Genomic DNA, 24,574 nt, shown 5'->3' with positions numbered 1-24,574 from the left:
AATGAAATAAATCTAGTAGCAATAATATAAAATGGTATTTTAAACAAAATCTAACTCACTACAAAAAACCTGTCTGTACAGTTTCAGATCCCTGGGTAATTTGCATTACACTAGACCATTTTTGTAATTTCACCATCCTCACTGCATATCCACCAACCAATCGCTAATTTCTCAACGTTACCTTGGAAACACCCACACACACACTCCATAACACTGCTATACACATTTTTATGAACATACAAAACATAAACATTGTATAATTATGTCTTTATATAACTTTTGTTTTATAATTATTTTATCTAAGTAATTGACTAAGTAATTGTAATCATCGTCCTAAATATAATTTTGAGATCTTGTTTTCTAGTCTTAACATTACGAAAGATAACAATCTAAAAGGTTAATAGTTATTGAGCTAACAAACTAATATTAGAAAATGGTAAAATAAAAAAATCACTGAATACAATATATATACAGGGTGCGTCAAAAAAAATGTATACACACTTTGAACTGTCATAGACAATTTATTTCCCGTTCTACAATCAGACCTGCCTACCAAAAAAAGTCCAAATGCATAACGCTGATGGTCAAAATGCGTATTTTGGCACCAGAATGCGTAACACTTACGTGATCCACTATTTTGTCATATATATATATTTGATATATAATATTAGATCTCGATGTCTACAATCTAAATCTAGATCAATACGACAACTGTCGGACAATAGAGATGATATCTAGACTAGATCTGGATCTATAGTCTATATAATTATAATGAATATAATCTACTCTAGATCTGGGCTCAAGAGTGTTACCGATGCCGTGGATCTGCTACAAACGTAGGTCTACCAAACTTTCGTAGTCCTACCTTCATCCTTGATCTTTTCTATACTAAGACTAAGAATCTAGTCTAGATCTAGACTAGATGGTAATAGATGTTATCGATCTAGATCTACATCTAGACCTATTCTAGTCAATCTAAATCATACTACAACTAAATTGGATCTAGATTGTAGAGTAATGTAGAGAATCATGACATAATCGTAATCATGGTACGGTAATGACTAGCTAGATCTATTCCTGTATAACAAGTTATCTAGATTCTAGATCTAGACTAGATATCTACAATGTCACTCAATGTGTTTTTTGAATCGATAGCACTTTGATATTTTTTTCTATACAAATGAATACGGGAATCAGGGATTCAACATAATTAATTTCTACTAATGAACTTACAAAAAAAAAAGTCACGTTGGTGTATCAGCTTACTGACGGTACCAACCTGGTACCAACCCGCCACTCCCTCACTCTCGCGTTCATTTCTAGACTAATTCTAATTGCTTTTAAGAACCAATCCACGTATAGATCTGGACACAATGTGTTCCCCCAACTTTTCTGCCCCCCCCCCCCTCCAACAGGACGGCTTAGCGTGACCTCCGTGACCGCTTGTAAGCTAGTCTAGAGAGGGTGAAAAAAAAAAAGGATACGAAATGCGTAACGCGACGGGTTAAATGCGTATTTGCGTACTGACGGTCATTTTTGGGAGATTTTGCGTAACGAATACGCATTTTGCGTAACGGTAGGCAGGTCTGTACAATGCTAAATTTCAGCACATGGAAAGCTTAATGTCTAATTAGAAAAATAAATGTGAAGGTGGTTCTGTACCACACACAGCACCAGAGTGCCAAGGAATTAACTGCAACATGCCAGACGTGCGTTTGAGTTTTGAAGAGCGAAAGCAGATAATTATCAAAATCATCCAAACCATAGCTGTCTGCGCCAATAGCTGCAAAGCCAGCTGCTGGAGATGTGGGAATAGTTGCATTGAACAGAACACCATCAAAAGCTCCAAGTGCATTTGTACCCTAAAAAATAAAAATAATTACATCTTATTTATATACCACAGCTTTAATCATTAAAAGATTCCTTCCAAAAAGTTTCAAAGAGAAATGTTTAGGATTCCGAGCAACACAGAGTAAGCTTAGTTTTTTTAAGTTTCAGTCTAATTCATTTTATATAATGCTCAAGCTCAGTTTACTAACAGAAAGCATTTTAATAGGTTAGTTTTAAAATTGCAGGAGATAATAAGAACAGTTTTATTACATTTTTGGTTCTCTGCAGTGGCAATGGACAAAAATATTCACAATGAAAAGCCAATTTCAATCAAGGAATAATTATGTTGGACTAAGTTCAACTCTAATTGCCTTTTTCAACAGCTCTATGTACATAAAAGTTTTGGGAATTCATCTATCAACATGTGACATCAGCATAATGTCATAAACTCTTTTAATAATTTTTTTCATGACATAAGAGATGGCAGATGATATAAAGGTTATCTGTTTCTGTGGCCTACGGTTAACAAGGGTGTCATGTGGCCAGCACAATGACCAACCGCTTTTACTTTTCCCCAACTAATATCAGGTACCCATTAGAGCTGTGTGGACTCAGAGGCGCCCAAAGATCCAGAAATTAAAAATCTTAGTCTTCACCAGGATTTGTACCCAGGACCCACGGTTTGGAAGCCAAGCGCTTAACTGTTTAACCATGGTGCCTTCATTTTTTAAAAATTTTTTGGTGATTTTTTTCTCAAAAATTGTATACCTTCAAAGTCATCAAGATGAGGCAGAGGAAATGGTTGGGAGGGACGGGGTCAGAATATGATCCTTTTTTTCCAGTAGATATAGTGGTCAGTTTGTAGACTTCATCAAGCCAGACACAAACTGTGAAAGATGGAATGTGATAATATGAATATATATATATGAATACAATATTAAAGTGCTGACTTATTTATTACTAAAGCATCTCCAGATTTTCTTTTGCTAAGTCTTTCTTTTAACCAACTGGTGTGGCACAGCAGTAGGCTCTTTTTTTTTTTCATTGCAAGTCTATGGTTATTTTTTTTAAATCTTTTTGTCTACCAGCACTCTTTAAACTATTTCCCAGGTGGATTCCCTTCTTTAAATTTCTGTCTGTTAACATTTCAGCAAAGGTACAAGATATGAATACATTGCTTATGTCCTGAGAATGTTCTGCATTAGACACTTTAGGCCTACTCCGCTACTCTATCACCTAAATAAATTAAGTTATGCTTCTTTTCCTTGGTCTTTGTTTCACTGCCAAGTTTGATACTTAATACAAAAAGAGTCAAAAGAATTCATCAGATTAATTTAATATTTAAAAATAGAATTGACTCACCATTAGCTGTCCCAATGAATGAACCATGATGTCAGGTTGACCATTAACCCTATCTTACTGTACCAGACATTCATGCTTGTTAGTTTAGCCTAAAGATAACAATGGTAGTGATATTTTAACATTCTACTAAATTTATATAACTGGTAATAAAATATTGTTAAAACAAAAGAAAGTCCATAGAAAAGAGATACAAATAAAACAGTCTAATTTAAAACTAAATAAAATGATTAATTAACACATTCTTTTTAAGACTGGATGGCTGCCTGGTTGTGCAGTAGGCACACTGGATTATCTTTCACAATGGTGCCAGGTTCATACTCTGCCAGCTGACATCAAACTTTTGAATTCATTTGTCAGTAATTATATTTTCTTTTTTTTTTTTAATACAAGCCTCATGCAATAGCAGTCTTTAACTTTTTCTTTATTGTTATAAATTATTTTAAGCAGAAGAATCTAATGAAATATACTTACAAAACTTCCTTTAAGATTTCAAGTTAAAAGTTGTGGGTGAACATTATCCCAGGGTATACCAGGACCTATACAGATAGAGTGGTCATGAGTCTGAAATACAAATAAAGTGATTGTGTCTGAAAAACTTTTTTCTTGTAGGTATGTCTGACAGATATGTCATAAAGAGTCTTACAGTCTAGTAATGTAACATGCTGACAAATTTTTTCATTAGAATCTTAAGGGGAGGAGAGGGAGTAAGAAGAGTGCTTTTAAGAAATTATTACTCACTATGGTTTCAATTACAATGGTCAGGTCAGTTTATCAGGGCTGATCAATCCAACATAAGATCCACTATTTGGTAATTTACCTACGCCACTGTCATGCTTTAAATATTTCCAGCCAATAGAAGTAAATTGAGTTGTATGTGCTGAGAATGGAAAACAAAATAATGTTTGTAAAATGTTTCACATATTTTAGTTGTTCCTTCAAAGTTGAAGATAATTTACTTCCTAGTCCTAACTTCCAGCAGGATGACAGCAGGCAGGGTATTAACCCAGGACCATCAAGAAGTCCAAACAATATACCACACGACCAGGCAGCCAGCCTGTATGTATTATAAGTGTGATTCAATATGTTATAAATCTATATTTTATATGTATTATAAGTGTGATTCAATTTGTTTAAAACTACAAAATTTTTTTTTTTTAGGTTTACTGTTTTTGACAGTCAAAATAGTGGTTTACATTTTTTTCCCACCATTTAAGAATTCCAATTATAATATAAAATTTAAAAAAATAGAAAAAAAAAAACACATACACACACATACAAAAGATTTGTAAAAAGCCTTGGCAGTCACATCAAACATTTTTTCAAAACCAACAACATGCACATCCTTGATACAAAACACACACACTGGTCATTTTAGTCATAAGAGATGTACCTGTTACCAGATGTACCAGTAAGGTTGATTGGCTGCATTGTTAAACATTAAAAGCATTATCCATACAGATCTAGTTTCACTAGAGAAAAGATTTTTTTTCTTGGTATCCAAATTCTTATATATAAGATTTCTATAATGTGTCTTCTTTCTACTATACTACTATAACATGCTCAGTACACTTTTATTGTATAAATACGGTAAGGGTTATATAATTTGGCTCTAAATGAAAGATTTACCTGCTTTCCATATGAAGGGAGGGAGGGGGGGCAAACATTATAGTTGCTTGACCAAGGTTCTAATGCAGTCATAAGACCTTATCTAGTATGACAGTCGACTGTAGAAGCTTGCAATTAGATTCCAAGCAATAGTTCTACAAGTATATAGTGAATTTATAATGTAGCACATAAATTATAATTTCCAAAATCTAAACATAATTTTTTTATTGCACAAAGTTATCCAGCTAGAGCTAAATTTTAAAGTAAGAGGCAATTCACGGTTGGAAACATATGAAAATATAAAGTAAAAATATTAATGTCCATCATGCATCAGGTTTAATTACAAAATGAGGATACTGAACACTTCAAGAACTTTAAATATTTCCTTTTCCACAACCAAGGTAACCAATCGAGCCTAGTAGGAAGCGTGGTCAAGAGGCCAACTACGCTTGAACTTGGCTTAGCTTGGCTGCCTATGAAGGGGGCAAGAGGTTCGACACACTACTCGAGTTGAGTTGTGCTTACTGAGTGCTTTTAGGCAATTAGAAAACCTACTCCCACTGGTCCACAAATGAGATTGGACCATAGTGCTCTGAGCATGCTATAAGCATGAAAGTAGCACTATATGAAAGCCATAATTTATTTATATAGTAAATATTTAGGGTTAGAAACATGCTTACAATTCAAGTAGATTTCCTTATTGAATGACACTACAAAATGTAATCATGTATGATCTGGATATTCTTCTTTGTTTTTATTATTCATTAACTTCAACAGACCTACTTTTTTTTCAGTGTCAGAGCAGAAGCACCAACAGATGTTTCATTTTTTTTTTTTCTTTTTAAAAAAAAAAGACTCACAACATAGCAAGTAAACTGCTTTACTATCGAAATTAGTGGAATTAAATCAAAATCTATTAAGGTGAATAGATAGTTCCAGTCAGGATGCATGCCATAGTTTTACTTCTTCTAGACTTAATCATTATTTCAATTTATCAGACACTAGTTATCCAGATAACGATCCTGACTACCAGGTCGTGCAGTTTGCGCACTGGACTGTCGATCGGATTTATCGATGGTCTCTGGTTCAAACCCTGCCTGCTCACATCCCCCGTCACCCTGCGGGAGGTTTGGACTAGGAAGTAAACTATCTTCAACTCTGAAGGGACATCCGAAACATGTAAAACAATTTACAAACATTCCAAAGATAAATACATGTTAAATTAGTTATAACTTATGAAGACATATAGTTATTGACATAGTTTTGATTTAAATTTGAGGATAAAATGTAAAAACAAAAAAACCTTCATTAAAATTATAACAAATATATAGTTGTATATTCTATAGCCCCATTTTCTAAAAGATCAATAGCAAATATTCTTTTTTTATGCTTTGTTTAAGCCTGCTTAGCATACTTTATAAAAGTGCATAATTTGACTATAGTAAGTATTGCTTATAATATTAGCTTTTTCTTGCATCAAAGTAAATCAGAAATATTATTTTAAAATCAATTGTTGATTTAACATAATCATCAATTTAGTGGCTCAGAAAAGAAAAAATGTCTGAAAAAATTATTATAATAGTTGCGGATTAAAATGTAATAAGAATGCCTTTTAAAACTTGCAATCTATAGGGCAGATGATGTAAATGTCATCTGTTTCTGTGGCCTACAGTTATAAAGGTATCATGATATGGCCAGCACAATGATAAACCTTCTTTACTTTCCCCAACTAATGTCATTAAAATTGCACAGACTTGAGGCACTCTATGATCCTGAAATTCAAAAACAATCTTGACCAAGATTTCAATCTGCACTTAACCACTTAAGTCCCCCCCCCCCAATTAAAAAAAATCAAATGTTCCATTATGAATCAGCACATCATCATTTGCAGAGAGAATTGCTGCCAATCTTTTGCCTATACAGGATATAGCTAGCTTAAGTACAATAAAGATAACTTTATTCAAGAATTTTTAACTTTGGCTGAATGTGCATTGTGACAAGCTAATTCAGGAACTGGCTTATACTGTAACATTTATTTAAATATTTTAGACTAAAATTACAACTATTATACACTAAAATAAAATGTTATTTCATTCACTATGCCATTATGTTATGGAGTGTTTACCCTGGCCCAGCATCCTCCTCCTTTTGCAGCATTACATGTACTGTAATCTTCAGGGGCCCAAAGACTTTTTCCAGTGATGTAAGCCTCCAGAGAATCATATGTCCTTGGATAATGGCAGCTGTGAACAGAATCACTTTTGCATAACACTTTCCAAAACTATTTACATATATTAATATATGCCTTTATTCTAAAAGCAACCTCATAATAATATACTTATTCTTTTAAAAGTTTCATAGAATTTTTTACATGCTAGATATCCTTATTTGTTCACCTAGATGTCTACAAGCTAGCAGAGCTGTTTGTTAGAAAGTTGATTAGATCTTTCCAAACTCAGAAAACCACTTTCAAAACTTAATAAATAATGAACAATACACAAGTTACACCTAAAATAAAAATGCCAACAAAAGAGCTATTCAGGCTTCAGATGGGAACCCACAGGCACAAGGCACAGAGGAAGACCAAAAAGAACAGGACAACACAATCTTCATTTCTTCTAGATTACAGGCATTACTTCAAAAGAGAATATAATTATGTCTTATGCAGTTCATGATCAATCTAGTCATGCATGTTAATAAGTTACTTCAACTCTACTAAGTCATTGGTTTTCCTGTCTGATTGAGGCATCCCTTTCCCCTCTCTAATGGCAGTAGGGAAAATTGAAAATAATTATGTGGTGTCTTTTTATCTGTTTCTATCTCATCATCACTAGCTTTGGGGAGTAAAAAACGTAACCAACATACCCAATAGCATAAACAGATTTAGCTCATTTTTTTTTTTATCTTTTAAGGGGGTCATCTACCTTGAAAACTTTTTTTTTTGTTTTTAACATTTTAGGCTTTTTAATGTATTCAAATGATGTATTTGATCATAGGAACACATAATATGCCTTTAAAAAATATTTTTTTAATGAAATTCAACTTTTTTTCATCATAAGGGGGGGTCAAATCATGTCATTTCTAAGAATGTGTTTCTGAAATAACCATTAAAGCTACAGGTCTGAAATTTGGTATATTGATAGACACCCTATCTCCTTACAGGATGACAATGAGACATTGTGAAAAATGTATATAGATTTTTTTTTATTAATTGTTTAATTTTAACCTCTTCTGCGGACAGCGTTTTCAGCCATTGTAACCAATTAAAATGTCCTTTACTCTTTTCCTGTAAACATTTTATGACATTTTCTATTGTCATCCTGTGCTAAGACCATATTTAAACATGTATACCAAATATTATTATAATTGAACTGATAGTTTTTGAGAAAAGTGATTCTTAAGATCACATACACATGTAAAATAGACATTTTGAGAAAAATCAAAATTAAAGTTTCAATGAGTGAGAAAAACAAGATATGTATGTATATTGTTCAAAAAGATGTTTTATTTAGCTCATGTAACATTTAGGAATAGAAGCAAACACAGAATTTATTAAAATATTGTTAAATTTTATTTTAGAAAGCTTCCCCACACTACCCCCCCCCCCCGCGCAAAAAAAAAAAAATTCACCCGAAGACATAATAAGTCCAATTTTTACTTTTCAGACATTATTGTAATCCCCAAAACAACTAAAAATCAAGATAAAGTATCCCTTAATTATAAATACATGCAAATAATAAGTAAATAAATAGTTAAAATATAATTAATATGAATATGGTTGTGGTTTACACAAGTAGTTTTTCAAAGTTAAAAAAAAAATTACCTACACCAGTTCAAATAATTTGGAACCTAGTCTTTCTCAGGTTTCAGGCCTGCATTTTTTTTATAAGCACCTAATGTTATTTGTACTCATACTAGAGGTTTGATAAGAGTACACACAATAATAAATCCAGTAAATAGAATGGCACCAGTATTTGAAAATAAATACAACTTGTATATTTTAGGTGGCTGAATAATTGTAGAGTGCAGTGCCTTTATAGTAGATAGTCCTTCATTGTAATATGATATGGCTTTTTATATATAGCCATTGAGCTGATAATGCACATATGTATGCTGTGCAGTATAAATGTTATAGATGGTAAGAAATGCTGATATAATGTGACATGGTGAGACTGAAGCTCATTGCATGTGTACAGCTACAACGACAGAAAAACTCTGGTCCTTATTTATGTTGAAACAGTAGTTGTAGATAAATTGGTTCACCAGGAACCATGCAGTGCTTGATGATGAATCTTGTAATGAAATAGGTAGAACTTTATAATGATGTAAGAGTCTTTGTAGCTGGAGGTGGTGGTCAACGACAGCATCCAACAAGAAAAGAATCCCAGGTTGTTAACATGATATAGATCCAGGTCTATAAAGTGTAAATTATTGCTATATATGTGATAAGCAGCATGTGATGTGGTGTTTGATTATGAAGTACTTCTATGTCATACTGCAGTATTTAGGCAGCTTTCAGACAGGGTAGGTGGCTGACGAGGTACTAGTATGTGGTGATGTTTTCTTCCAACAAGAGGAAGGGTCAGTGTACACTGCATGTGTTGTTTTGATCTGTTGATATAAAGAAAATGAAAATATAAATTAAATAGCCTATTATGAAAATATTCAAATGATAAATATAGCATTAGTGTTATTTACTCAATATATAATCAAGAACTAAAAAGAATGATAGAAAAAAATTAATGGACAAAACCTTTTTTTCTTACCTACAATTCCCAATGTGTGTAGATCTAATGTCTATATCCTTGTAACAGATTAGGTAGATCATTACTTCTAATTGTAGTCAGGAGAACCTGAGACTGGAAAAAAAAAGGAAAATGTTATTGTATGTAAACAGTATGTATCAGTATGCTATTGTAGCCCAGTAAAATTTAGATCTAGAAATCTAGTAAATAAATCTACACTAGCAGGACTCACTCATAACTCATTTATTCACTACTCAGACTATTTATTCTTGAGTCATCAAAGTTATTTTAGATCTAGAATTAAAAAAAGCAACAACTAGATCTAGAGGATGGCTGCCTGGTCGTGCGGTTTGCACGCTGGATTGTCGTTCGGACTTATCGATGGTCCCGGGTTCAAACCCTGCCCGCTCCCATCCCCCGCCGTCCTGCGGGAGGTTTGGACTAGGAAGTAATTATCTTCAACTCTGAAGGAACATCCGAAATAAGTAAAACATTTTACAAAACAAACATTTTTACAGACTATATTAGATATATATATATATATCTAGATCTAATATCTATTCTAGAATCTAATCTTCTCTTCTGCAGTGGATACGATCTTACTGTCGCTACCTAGTTTTGGCTGTAGGCGTGGCGACGTGGGTGCGTCCGTGTGTTGTAGGTACCTCTTCTGGTACGGCTATAATACTCCTCTTAACGATGTACTTTATTAGACGCACTAGATTTGCAAGTGCGCAACAATACTAGTATACTAAAGTCTCCAACGACAACATCTAGAATTACTGATAAACACACTGGTAGCAGACATGGAATTTATTACATATAAGATAAATTACAGAAAATACTGGCGACTTCAGCCGTCACAAAATATACACCAATAAATACTGGCTGTTCATGCCATGTAGAATAAGTAATCACATCAATGAAATGTTCAGAATATAAGTCCGAAGAAAACCTCAAGTTAACATTAAATCAAATTCATTAAGGTACATATTACAGACAGAGAAAATCGTACATCCACCCTCTGCTGGAGTTCTTTACTAACTCACTAACATTGACCCTTATTTCAGAGTCCTTTAACTTATTCACATAACCTCGTGCTTGCCCGCACGGAATATTACAATAGGTGACTGAGTGTCACTTCATGTCACAGAGGTTCTAAAACTGGACTGTGACATACGCCCCACACTCCAAAAAGATTTTTGACCAAAAATCTTTGACAAGTATATTTTACATCAATATCACTGTACAAATATATATGAGTTTAGTCCATTATTCTATCAAGTGCTGTAAGTTCACTTCAATTGCTCATCATATAAATTACTGAGTCCAAAATGTATAATCATTTATATACTTAATTCATTGAGAGCAAAATCACTGAAATATCACACTAATTGTAATGAGAAGTACCTCCATCAAGTGTTAACATCTTTATGCATACATTTGTACTGAAAAAAAAAATTTGTACATGCAATCACATGCTAATTAATGTAAAAAAGGAAAAAAATATACAAGTTATTCCACATCCAATGTTTTACTATAATTGTAGATGCACAACATTATCAATGTGTATCATTTGACACACTGAGTAAATTTACTCAAAATTATTACAGAAAAAAAAAGTTAATGTTTATTTACAATTGTGATGTGCTGTGTCAAAGTATTATTCTAAGTTTTGCCATCATCAAAAAAAGAAAAAAGATTCAGAGACATGTCAATCCAGTTCAAGGTTGACCTTGCATAAGACTACTATAAATAGTCTGAGTGTAGTATTGAAGTACAATAGTAAACAAATTTCCATGTTTATAAACATTCATTGTAGTATTCAGGTGTGTAAAAAATTTTAAATATTTACATCTGTGAGTTGTTATGAAAAAAAAATATATGTCAACAGTTCAAATAGTTCACTGTTGTTTACATCTCATTGTTTACATTGCTGTGCATGATCAGTAATAAAATACAATATATACACACAAAATAAACACATCTGGTATTTGTCATATTACAAGTTGACAATAAAATACAATGAGTAGAAAATAGATGATCTGTTATTGATCATAAGCATAAATGTCATCATGACCCAAGAGAAAAGTGTAACAATAAAGTGTCATGACCTATTTGAATCATGGCAAGAAAAAATGTCAGGTTGACCTGATTGAAAATGGTTGTTTCTAATTACATTGTGAAGTTAGACATTTTCATATTTCACATTAATATATCTTCCTCTAAATAACTTATTATTGAATGCTTTAATAATTCTATAACAATCTTCTACTGTGTTTAAGTGTACAAATGCAATTTTATTTGATCTATCTTGAGTTCTTATATCTACCCATTTAACATGTGCTGCATTGCTGAATTCTCTCATAATTGTTTGCCATCTAGTGTATCTTGATAGATTCTCTACTCTAATAATGTTATCATTAGTTAAGAGGTTTGTAGTGGGACTTGTATCTTGTGCAACAGATAGTTCACACATTTCACCCTTTTTTGCTTCCCATTCCATAATTTCTTCTTTACTTAAATCATTTACACCATTGACATTACCAATTATTAAATCTTGTGCTGGTGTATCTAAAATAATAACATCTACTTCTCCAGTTATCCATGGGGTATCTAGGTGTATTCTGGCTGTATCACAAATATCAAATTTCTTTTGATTGGCATATGTAAGTTTGATCTTTTCTGGCAGTTTTTGATCTGGTTTTACTAGTTTGGAATTTATTAATATGGCACTGCTTCCTGTATCTCTGAGGGCTTCTACTTTAATTCCATTTACGTATGAGGGGTATAGGTTCAATTTTGGCTTATTGTAATGCATGTAGGCTGTTAATTCTTCTCTATTGTCATGACTATTATTATTTCTGTGTAGATGGTTATTAGACTGATTGTTGTATGTGTCCCTCCTAGATTGTCTGTTGTTGCTATTATAGTTATTGTGTTGGTAACTGTTTGCAAAATTTCTTCTTTCATTGGGACTTGCACTCTGGTGTAGTCTATATGGCCTATTATTGTAATTATTGTTGTTTTGTTTGTAGCTGTTTGGGTTGTAGAAACTAGTGTAACTTCTGTATCTGTAATTGTTATTGTAGTTTCTAGGAGCTTTGCATTGGTTTTTTACGTGACCTTTTCTCCCACAATTGAAACAAGTCTTGGTGTTGGACCATTTGAATTTATCATTGTTGTTGTTGAATGTTGTTGCTGTGGCTACAAGTTGGTGTAGGTCTCTTTTGTCAATCGTGTGTCCAGGGTGACTGTCTTTAAATAGATTTAGATTCGTTATCAGTTCAGTCTCTGTCTTGATCTTTTTTTCTTTAAGGAAAGTAAATACTAAGTCTGTCACGTTGTTGAGGACATTGTCAATAAGTAGCATGTCTAGGATTTGTGTCGGGTCCTTGATGTCGCATTTTGCTAGCTCTAACCATTTTATCATGTTAGTCCTCATGTCGAATATTATTCTGTTGAAGTCCCCATCTTTTTTCAATTTAGTGTCCCTGAACAGCTTACGATAGAAGTCTGAATTTTTTCCAAAGTGTTCTAGTAATCTAGTCTTTACTGCTGCATAGTCTTTCTTTTGGTCTATTGTTAGAGTGGAAATTATGTTGAGGGGTTCTCCCGACAGATTTGCTAGTAGGTGTTTGGCCATGTCCTCATTGTTAAGACTATAAGTTGAGGCTATATGCTCAAATTGTACTAAATAGTTTTCAAGTGTTTCATCTTTTGAATTATATTTATGGAATTTAGAGATGAATGGCTTTGTTGTAGACTGTTGGGTATTAATGTTGGAATTTGTTTTGGCAGCTTCTAGTTCTAGTTCTTTTTGTCTAGTTTCTAGTTCTTTTAATGTTTTCTGATGAGCTCTTTCAGCAGCTCTTTCTTCCCTGTCTTTTTCCTCCCTTTCTTTCTTTTCTATTTTGGCTAGCTCTTTTTCTATGAATTCCCTCTTTTTATCCCCCTCTAGTTCCATGACTTTCACTAGCTCTAGAATTTTGTCATAGGAAGACATGTTTAATGCTTTGTGTAGTTAATTAAGTGAGAAAGGAATGTACTGTGTTATACCTATCAGTACAATGTGTGTCAATTATTTTACATGTGTATATTACACAATAATAGAAAAATTCAATCAATGTTTACAATGTAATAAAAGAATGTAGTGATAATTGTCCAATGTATAGATCTAGATCAAAATTTACTCAGTTACTCAATTATCAACTATTCAAATTCAATAGTCATAAATTTCAACATATGTTATACATGTGTGATGTTGTGCCAAAGTAAAATAGTAAAAAAAATGTAAATTAGTAAAAGAAAGAAAAATATATGTACAGTATAAGTAAAAAGACAAACACAGAAACAATATAGAGAACAACACAGTCTGCTTTTAAAGAAATTAATAAAAAGTAGAAATGTGACAGGAGAAATACAGATATATGGATACAGGACTTTTAAACAAACAACAATATAGATACAGATTAAGTACACTGACAGAAATACAAACAAGACTCAACAGCTAAATAAATAATTTCCCACTATATTCTATGACCTCCGTACCAACAAGGAGAGCCTCAAACGCATTGGGCCTTATAGAGGTTAAAGAACAAATAGGATAGACCCTAATAGATCCTATTGTTATGATAGTTCATAAAATAGTCCCTCTCCAGCCACCCTTAAAAAACACTTAGAAAAATGAAATCAAAATATGGCTCCAAAAATGCCAAGAGTTATCAATTACTAACTCTACTAACAATCAAGTTTAATTACTGCTATATCAAAGCAAAATTCATGTACTTTATAATCATATGCATGTATTTAATTTGTTAATAATGACTTACAGACTCTTTTCTTGTTGACTCGTGTGGTTTAATCCTCTTCTCTCTTGTAGCTTGTCAGGTGTAAATATAGCTTGGGTGGTTGACTAATAATCCATGTATAAGTAATCCAATTAAGAATACACGTCACTATGAGCATTAAAATGTTAGTAGAAAAATAATCCAGTTCAATGCCATAAGATGGCTCAAATTTACAGTTGATACAAGTTCTGTCTAGTACTTCAAAGTAATCCACAAAATAATCCACAGTGGTTAGGAAGTTCACAACTAGGTAATCCAAGGTAGTTACTAGGGGCTTCTGTTCAAATTAATATAATCCAGTTCTTGGAGAGAAAGAAATTGTAAAGGTACTTGTGTATCAGGCTATAATATATAACTCCTCAGTAGCCCATTAATAATATAAAGTTGGGATATCCATCAGTATGCTGAGAAAAAGGATATTGACCATAAGTAGGAGAATGTCTCAGCTGAGAGCTATTTCTCTACAACACCTGAATGGTACGACCATATCAAGGTGCGAGTGTGCCAATGATGAATAGTGGCGAGCACTAGTGATGAAGCGGTGTACCTGTCATCAAACGATGTCTTGAATGGTATGGCTCTTTCTTTCAGACGACACCTGTAGCTCTAGATAGGAATCGAGTCGTCTTCTGTTTTCGGTTTCACACCGGACAGGTGTCAGAGGTAGATCTAGGAACAGGGTTGGCGTTGAGTGGATCTCAGGATGCAGGTGTTACTTGAATGGATCTTGTGGGCAGGCTGGATTTGGTACTTGTTTAGTTAGACGCCATCTTGAGAAAAAAGTACCGGTCTAAGGAAGGTGTAGTCTTGCGCTGTTTACTATAGAGGCGATTGAGATCCTTTTAAGACTCCTTTACTGGCCAAATGTCACCTATGTTGTAGGTCCATACTGGCCACCAAATGTCGCTACCTAGTTTTGGCTGTAGGCGTGGCGACGTGGGTGCGTCCGTGTGTTGTAGGTACCTCTTCTGGTACGGCTATAATACTCCTCTTAACGATGTACTTTATTAGACGCACTAGATTTGCAAGTGCGCAACAATACTAGTATACTAAAGTCTCCAACGACAACATCTAGAATTACTGATAAACACACTGGTAGCAGACATGGAATTTATTACATATAAGATAAATTACAGAAAATACTGGCGACTTCAGCCGTCACAAAATATACACCAATAAATACTGGCTGTTCATGCCTTGTAGAATAAGTAATCACATCAATGAAATGTTCAGAATATAAGTCCGAAGAAAACCTCAAGTTAACATTAAATCAAATTCATTAAGGTACATATTACAGACAGAGAAAATCGTACATCCACCCTCTGCTGGAGTTCTTTACTAACTCACTAACATTGACCCTTATTTCAGAGTCCTTTAACTTATTCACATAACCTCGTGCTTGCCCGCACGGAATATTACAATAGGTGACTGAGTGTCACTTCATGTCACAGAGGTTCTAAAACTGGACTGTGACACTTACTGCTCATGAAATGGAGATCTAGATCTAAAGTAGACAAGATAGATGATAGAGATAGACCTATATAGATCTAAAACGAAATCAAGTTTCTAAATCTATTTTATAGAACTAGATCAATCCAAATACTAAGGCACTAGAATACTAGAATATGAATCTAGATCTATCTAGATCTAGACTAATAGGATAGCCTTAACCTTAGACTAGCCTAGCCCCAAGGCCAAGCCCAAGTGAAAGTGAAAGTGTAGTAACTAAAACTAGATCTAGTACGACCTAAACACTGAATATGTGCTTGTCCGACCCCTAGATCTATGTTTTTATGATAATGCTATATCTAGATCTATAAAAATATTAGGAAACATGTACTTACCATAAATAATAATGGCAAAGATAGCATACAATATCCAAAAGGGTCTTCTATCGATTCACGGACGCCATCATTGTTGCTGTAAACATCGGAACCACATGGCCGGAAGGAACCAATCAAAATCGTTTATTTCATAAATACACATCATGATCCAATCGGATTTGAATAGAGACACGTGTAGTGGTCTAGTTTGAACTAGTTTCAAGGCTAAGGTTATTTTTAGATGAACGAGTCATTGAAATGGACTTGTAGAGCTGACCGTAGGCTTTTCAAAGACACCAAACATGACCCACTTTTATGGCGGGCTACGTGGTAATCGGCATCGTAAAACGGCGATTTTTCCAACATTTAGAGCAAAATTAGCTTACCCCTACACCTTTCTAACTCATTTTTGACATTAAAATACCTTTATTTGAGTGATTTTAGCTAAACTATATCATTTATAAGATATTATTCTAACATAATATGCAACTTTTGAAAAATCGATTTTTTAATGAAAAATGATTATTTTTGACCAGTTGACCCCCTTAAGATGTCATGAGCAATATCCCATCCTCCATCATGTGCTATAATTAAAATATTTTTAAAAGCCATTTAAATCCCAAGCCCAGGTGAAAAAGGAGGAGGGTTTGGCGTGGGGCTAGCGACCCCCACCCTGTAAAACCACTATTGCTACAGAAACGGCAAACTCGACACACCAGGTGGGAGGAGGCTTCAGACATTGCCAGATCTTTATGGAGACAGCTTGCCGCCCAATGCACCGAACGGCGCGGGAGGACCTAAGTCTAAAGTAAGTTTAAATCTAATGCATTTCTCAAAGTCTGCAAATAGAGAGATAAACAAAGATGTCTGGTAAATGTTGTATGCAGGCCTTCTAACAGAACTAATAATTTCAAAAACAAAAATGATTAGGAAAATATGACCCTAAATATACTATCTGTTGAATTTCAATAATCAATTTATTTATGAACCATCTGGTTTATTATATATTCAAAAAATATTTTGATATGTTTAAAAGCTATAGAAGATTGTCCTTATGATCACTTGAGAAAAAATGTCAATATACGAGTGTTTCTCCAGTACTGGTTACAACTTGTTGTTGGTTCACTAAAAAGTCCGTATTTCATAAGATTGTTATTCAAATGTGACAATTTACATTACATTGCATTAAGAAATGGTTAATCTATAAATTTTGATATTTTGAGCTCATAAGGTGCTAGGGAAATATTGAAATTGTAAAAAATGTGTGAAATTACTACCCAAAATGGCGGCTTTTGATGTAACACGGAACACCATGGTATGATTGAATTAATATCGTACTAAAACCAAGGGGCATAAAACTTCCATCTTTGTTGGAATATGTTAACAAGATCCTCATATTTCAATGTCATTATTTAGTTTTTCTCAAGGTTATCAAAATATTGATTAAACACGGCCACAAAAAGGCGTTTGAGGCGCATCGCGATGTGTCCCACTTTATACGGAATTACAATCCTCTATGAATTGTAAACAAGAAATAAATAATATGCTCAACATTGCATTTCTGTTACAACAAGCATTAAAGATTTCTTTTAAAGTATTTTTTTTGTTAAAACATGCATAACGAGCTTAAAATAGGTCGAGGTGTCCCAGATGAAGCGCCTGTGCTGTGTGTGTTAAGAATGGGATTATTTTTCCCACGACACTACTTTTTATGAATGAGAGTTCTTTTGAGCATCACAGGTATTGTGTAGAACAAAAGAAGTGCCGTTTCCGCTGGAAATACTAGCGTAGTAATTAACAGGAGTACGTAAACAATAGCGTGTCCCACAATTAACCATTGATGCGCCTCAAGCGTCGACACGATCAATCGCCGGCAATCTTGCACAAAAACCTCATTTAATCTGTTTTTTGTGATCTTTTGTGAATCAACAACCCATCAGGTACATAGATATTTCATTATTCTACTGAAATTTAAGCTTATTACAAATAAGTTTGATTGCAATATCCTAATCGAAGTGCTTTTTTTATTACGAGGTTACTAAATTTAACCATTCAATCATGACGTCACGTGAAGCGTCTTGAACACAATTTAGTCTTAAATCATAAAGTTAATCAATTTTAAAGCCTGTTACTAAACAAAAAGTTTATATTTCTAAAACAATTATGTTGATGTAATAGTAGACGTGTGTAGGGATTTAAAATAATTAATTTGTTTTTATTTTGAGAAGTAAATTGGATTAGGCGTTGAGGCGCTCCATGGGACCCTGTGCTGGTGTTTTCCATGCATAAATTATGGCGTCACATGTAGCGTCTAATGCGAGTTCAGGATTTGTTACATTTTCTGTATTCATGGAAGTTTTAATTAAGATTAAATGATTTTAATATATGTAATAAACTATTTTCATAATTAATCATTTTAAATGAACATTTTTTGACATCTTTCATTTTATATTTTTTGTAATTTTACTTTACATCGTTTGGGGCGTTTCAGTGGACACTACTCCGTTTGTTTACAAATGGTGTCCTAGTTTGCGTCTGTTAAGTCCAAATAGATTTTAGTGATAGTTTGTTAAAGATTTTACAGTGTCAGATAATATTAGCTACATCTAAAAGAAATAAAGCGGTACTGTTTAAGAAATATTAAATAATTAAAATTTACTTATTACTGTAAATAAGATTTAGAACTATTTGATCTTTCGTTTGAGGCGCATCTCGGACACTTGTCTTTAAAACTTTAAAGAGCTTAACTCTAGATCTAGAAATCTAGACTGATTAGACCTCTAGACCTAAATCTAGATTTACTCTAGATCTAGATCTAATTATGTAATTCATTATCTAGATTTACTCTAGATCTAGACCTAGATCTAATTATGTAATTCATTATATTATAGCTAGATTTACTCTTGAGTCTTGATCTAGACCTAGAGTAGAGTAGAATAGTCTAGTCAGTCTAGATCTAATTCAATATCTAGATTTAGATCTAAACTAGATTATTAGATTAGAAATCATAAGATCTTTTATGAATCTAGACTAGTGACTCTAGACTAGATCATTAATGACTAGATTTAGAATCTAATTTTAGATTTAATAATATATATATTTTTCTTTAAATTGACCAGTATCTAGAAAAATATCTAGAGTCTAGAGACTAGATCTATATTATAGACCTATTCTATATTAAAATGTAGATTGTATCTAAAACAAAGTTTGGTTTAACCTGCACTTAATTTCCATTGTATTGTTTATACAGTATATTCAATTATATTGTATTCAGTTCTTTCAGTCTACCACTGAATGATTATAACTTTTAAGTTAATATAATTAACAGTACTAGTCCTATACTATTGATTGAGTCTATCCCTATCAAGCAATTATGGGCATTACTAGACTAGATTTAAATAATGCACCAATATATAATATATGTTTATGAAATTTATTAGTAGGCCTATATTATATATAATAGATCTATTTATTTAGATACTTATACATTTTTATAAATTACAGATTTCAGTAATGGAGTATCTGTTAGAGTTTCAAGGCGTCTACAAGCCAAGAAAGACTCTAAATTTACAAGCATCAAAGCCTGAGTCTCTAACACGTGTTGCTGTTTTAGAGCGGAGAGAAAAGGAAAGGTTGAGAAAAGCTGCATACAGGGCCTAGTTAAGCCCACATGAAAAAGCTTGGATAAACAGAAAACGCAAAGAAAGAAAACAGCAAGCTAATAGTCCACTTAATGTCATCTCAGTAGAGGTTGGTGAATCACTAGGTACTGGATTCCAGACTCCAGTGGCAAAAAGAATGGCTGTTTCAAGGGCTTTGATGAAATTGCCTAGGTCACCCAAGAAATATGCTGCAGTTTTTGATGGTCTCACACAAATATGCTCCCCAAGAAAAAGTAAAGCTGTCCATGGCATACGCTTTCTGCGCCTACCTGAGAGAAGAAAGCTCATCTTTCTAAACAACATTAAAGAAAGTATCAAAACCTAACTACACTCCACCAGCAAAAAAAAAAGTCAGATGTCTAGTGCTCATAGACAAGTACTCTGCAGTATCCTTAGTAAGTACAACAAACTCAGAGGTTGTGCTACTCATTTCTAACATTTGGTCAAGAAGTTTTATGTCCAAGTGCAAATCAGAACAAATTGCAAGAAAAAAAATGAAGTGATTGCATTGCACAAAATGCCTTGGAAACAATATTCATTTTTTACAGTAGAGGGGATGTCTCAAGAACTGATCCCTCTCAATCATCTGTTAGTGCTCAAACAGGAAAACGTTTCATGCAAAAGCTACTTAACATAAGATGCAGTCTTGCTTACGTGAGTTCTGTTTGAAGATTTTTCTTTATATAGAGGGCATTAATAAATTTCTAATCAAAAAAGGACACAGAGAGCTGACATTAATAAATCCAGCCTCATCACTTGACTTAACTCTATGCCCAAGAACTAATGCCAATTGTTTTCATAAGCTGCAGTGCATTGAAAGATCATGTAGCAACTGTGGTGTGGATTTAATTAACAAGTATTGAGCCTTTAAAAAATTGCACGGATGAATTAGCAGAGTGGAGTATAGTATGTGGTCAAAGATGACGGATGAGTATGTTCAGAGTGATGGTACACTGCAAAAGGTATCAAAGTGGCGACCAGTAAATAAAGAAGGATCTTTCAATGACCTAGTTAGAGGTATTACACCTAACACTATTGCTTACAGAAATAGAAACTGTTTCTGCTATCCATGCAGAAATTCATATGGCAGTCAGTGCCTGCATGATGAAATATGTGGCTCTTGGAAGGTGTTCAAACTTCAGAAACAAAATGGTAAGTACTTGTATTTATTTATTTTTAAATAGCACTTTACAATTATCTGAGAAAAAAACATTATTCATTTTAAAATTACCTAATTGATTTCTAAATGAAATTGTTTCTTTTTCTTCAGTAGTGCAATCTCAGTCAAATCTTGAAGACTCTTTGGATGTCAGTCCCATATGCTCAAATTCAAAGGTAAAGAGCTTTTACATATAAACATTTTAAACATTTTCATTGAATCTTATGTTACCTGTATTGTATAAGTTGTTTTTTAATAATATACCCTGCTAAAATAATTTTAGACTCATTTTAGAAATTAAGTATTTCAGCCTCATGTTGTTGTTTTTTCAGGCCCAAACAATTTCCTTCACTCATCAAAAGTACATTGTAAATAGCTGTGTGATTGTCAAGTATGGGGAAATATTCTATCCAGGTATAATTTTTTGCACTGTGTACCTTTTAATTTCAATAAACAAGTTCAATGTATGTTTTAGATTGAAGTATTAACTTTTCAACATTGCTGGTAATTTTTTCTAACAGGAGTTGTGATAGAAGTCCTGGATGATCAGCGCAGAAATAATTTTTTAAAAAGGCACAGAAATAAAAGAAATATATTTGTATATCCAGAAGTGCAGGACATACAGTTAGTGTATGCAGACATGATTGTTACTGAAGTGATGTTGATACCAATGGCAATAGTTTGAGAGTGGAATGTTTTGATTTCTGAATTTGTCAAATAAAATTTGTGTACAGTTTTATGTGTTTTCTTTTCTTTCTTTTTTTTTCAAACCTTTTTCTGTGTGTTAAAACTAACAAAAGATATAAAATATATATTTGTCAATAATTAAAAATAATAATGATCATTCACTTGTGCACAGATAAGACAAAAATGTAAACTTATAAACATTATTTAAAAAAATGGTGTCCCATGAAGCACCCGCGACATTTTGTGAAATTAAAGCAGCATTTTTACAAATGGGTACTTTATGACTAGAATAGTGAACTTAATAATAAGTCTAATGGATCACTTTAGTGCAAAAATAAAATAATTTCTATATTCTCACAGAATATCTTTTAAAAAAACTTTAACTTGTAGTGTCACAGGTGCTACGGTGTCCCATTTTTTGAATTGAGCTCAAATCCACTTTTTCTATGCAAAAGCATAAATTTCAGTATCTAAAGACTAATATCAATAAGGACAGTTATATTATGCTAAAATACAATGAATTTATCAATTGGTCGTTGTTAAATTATCAAGTGGTGTCCCGGTGATGCACCTGTGACGCAAAAGGGGGTACCCCTTGAATAGACACTGCTGTCAAAATCTACATCTTGCAATTCATTTTCTATTGATAAATTCTTAAAGTGAACTGGTTGAAGAAGTGAATACAGTTGAAATGAAACCAAAAACTTCAACTTTAATTTTTAGCATAATGTGACACTTTTTGGCACCAGTACTGGAGAAACACTCATACATTAAAAGTCAGAATACTTTTTATATCATTTCTACAATGATTCACTATAGAATAAGTGATGCCTTGTGATGACAAGAAACTAATCTTTAACTCTTGGACAACTATCAGATACATCCAATATGATCTGGTAAAAACAAAGATCTTCACTTTTTCCAAAAATATACAAGTATTATTATACAGTATGTCTTATAAAGATAGTATAGTATAAAATGTAGACAATTACCTTTATAATAAGTCCCAAGATAAGTTAGGAATGCAGTATTTTCCGTGGCTGTGCAGCCCCAGCTGAGACCTACATATTTATATAATCAACACTATAGCCTCTCTCATTCCATATCTGATGAAGATAAATTAAAATTAGTTGTTAGATTTATACAAAGTCCCTGTGGGGCTGAGGGGCATACACCAGTTGGCTACCTTTCAAGGGGCTGGATTTAGAATTCCAGTAAGCACCACACATTTTCATAAATTTTCAATTTAGATTTGGCTTGAGCTATGTTGCAGAAAGGGTTAAGTAAGGGTTGGAAACAGCATGGAAATCTTCTCCCAAATACTGCTTCTCCCCACATGTTCCCCAAAGAGCTTAAACTGAGCAAGCTTTATGTTATGATAAACCAAAGAAAAATAATAAATAAATAAACATCTAAATTTCATTCAACAGAAAAGTAAAATCTAGACAGTCAACTGTTAATTAAGGCTAGTAGAAACTAGAACAAATATATTCGTTTTGTAGAGTTCATTTTCAAGAATGTTTTTTTTTTTATGTTGCTATCTTGACTAAGGCTAACTCATTTGACACAGAGGGCATTTCAAACCCAAGCAAAGGGGCATAGCACTTGTAATACATATTAACTAGGGGTGCACTGGATAGTCCCTCCGGCTCCGGCTTCTGCCGAATATCCGGCATTTTTTACTATCCGGTGCTATTCGGCTCCGGTCGGATATCACTACCGGATAGTAAAAAATACACCTATTTAATATGCATAAAGTGGACCTCGTTCCATTACTGTCTGTTATAGAATGTATTAATGCTTATATGAAAACAAAATAATGTGCTTAAAAATAGAGCCATTATGAATATGCACCAAACATCGTTTATTATAAAGACAAGGCATGTTAATAACTTAATATAAATAGAGATGAAACTTTACATCATAAATGCGCTTTACATACAGAGCAGCAATGGCTGGCACTTTTTTCAATTTGTCTTGACCTTTGAGTAAGTTAGTTAACATGTTAAAATGCTACATTCCTTGACTACGTCATGCTGACCAGACGTCTGTCTAGCTGTGCGGGTATATCTCCAGAGGTAGAGATGAACAACTCCCACCCCCTTTTATTTGTTTAATCCATCACATTGAGTTTTTTATGGGTGGGTAACCACAAGTTAAATACGATGGACGTAGGTTTAATGTCAGCGTATTGACACTCTCTAGTGGTCACACCTTTCGAGGGAACTGAGTTTGTTTACTTAGTAGTTAATATTTATTAGGGGGGGGGGGGGGGGGGGGCTGGACTACAAGAGCCACACCTCTAATGTAACCAGATATATTTCTAGATGAACAACTCCCTTCCCCTTTTATTTGTTTAGCCCATCACATTGAGTTCATTGATTGACAGGTGACCCCAAGTCAGATACGATGGACGTAAGCACTCTCTAGAGGTCACACGAGGGAACTAGGTTTGTTATTGGGGGGGGGGGGGGGGGGTGGACTAGACTTTACATTATAAATTCGAATTACATACGTAGCAGCGATGTCTGGCACATTTTAAAAGCTTGTCTTGACCTTTGAGTGGTCTTGTAAACACGTAATATTCCTTAACTACGTCACGCTGATAATCTGTCTAGATGTGCTAGTATATCTCCAGAGGTAGAGATGAGCACCCCCACCTCCTTTTGTTTGTTTAGTCCATAACATTGAGTTCACGGATAGGCAGCTGACCACATTAAGCCAGATGTCAACGTGTTGACACTTTCTAGAGGTCACATCTTATGAGGGAACTGAGTTTGTTTACTTGGAGTAGAATTTTTATTAGGGGCGGGACTACAAGCCAAATCTCTATAAGGTTAATCTGGTATGA

The 24,574-nt window shown here is 33.5% G+C and overlaps 1 protein-coding gene and 1 long non-coding RNA gene across 3 annotated transcripts in view; one reads left to right on the top strand and one right to left on the bottom strand.

Annotated features, from left to right (window-relative positions):
• Positions 1-23,081, bottom strand: part of LOC129924169 (uncharacterized) — a 44,277-nt gene extending 21,196 nt beyond the window's left edge. The window contains exons 1-7 of one of the 2 annotated variants that reach the window (XR_008776144.1): positions 22,716-23,081; positions 6,923-7,040; positions 3,931-4,069; positions 3,664-3,753; positions 3,193-3,281; positions 2,599-2,717; positions 1,763-1,862 (exon numbers count right to left, since the gene is read on the bottom strand). This is a non-coding gene — a long non-coding RNA (uncharacterized LOC129924169). Of the gene's footprint in view, positions 1-971; positions 1,863-2,598; positions 2,718-3,192; positions 3,282-3,663; positions 3,754-3,930; positions 4,070-6,922; positions 7,041-22,715 lie in introns of those variants that run through there. The other variant, XR_008776143.1, reaches the window with a different exon arrangement.
• LOC129924164 (uncharacterized) lies at positions 18,565-21,772 on the top strand. Its single transcript, XM_056017990.1, has 5 exons — positions 18,565-18,602; positions 19,720-21,029; positions 21,148-21,212; positions 21,369-21,450; positions 21,558-21,772. The coding sequence occupies exons 2-5, from the start codon at positions 20,786-20,788 to the stop codon at positions 21,719-21,721; spliced, it is 555 nt and encodes a 184-aa protein (XP_055873965.1). The 5' UTR covers positions 18,565-18,602; positions 19,720-20,785; the 3' UTR covers positions 21,722-21,772.
• Positions 23,082-24,574: the final 1,493 nt, after the last annotated feature.

The sequence above is a fragment of the Biomphalaria glabrata genome, unplaced genomic scaffold (assembly GCF_947242115.1).
Source record: "Biomphalaria glabrata unplaced genomic scaffold, xgBioGlab47.1 scaffold_19, whole genome shotgun sequence".
Taxonomy (NCBI): Eukaryota; Metazoa; Mollusca; class Gastropoda; family Planorbidae; genus Biomphalaria; species Biomphalaria glabrata.
This window is presented reverse-complemented; position numbering and strand designations above follow the sequence as displayed.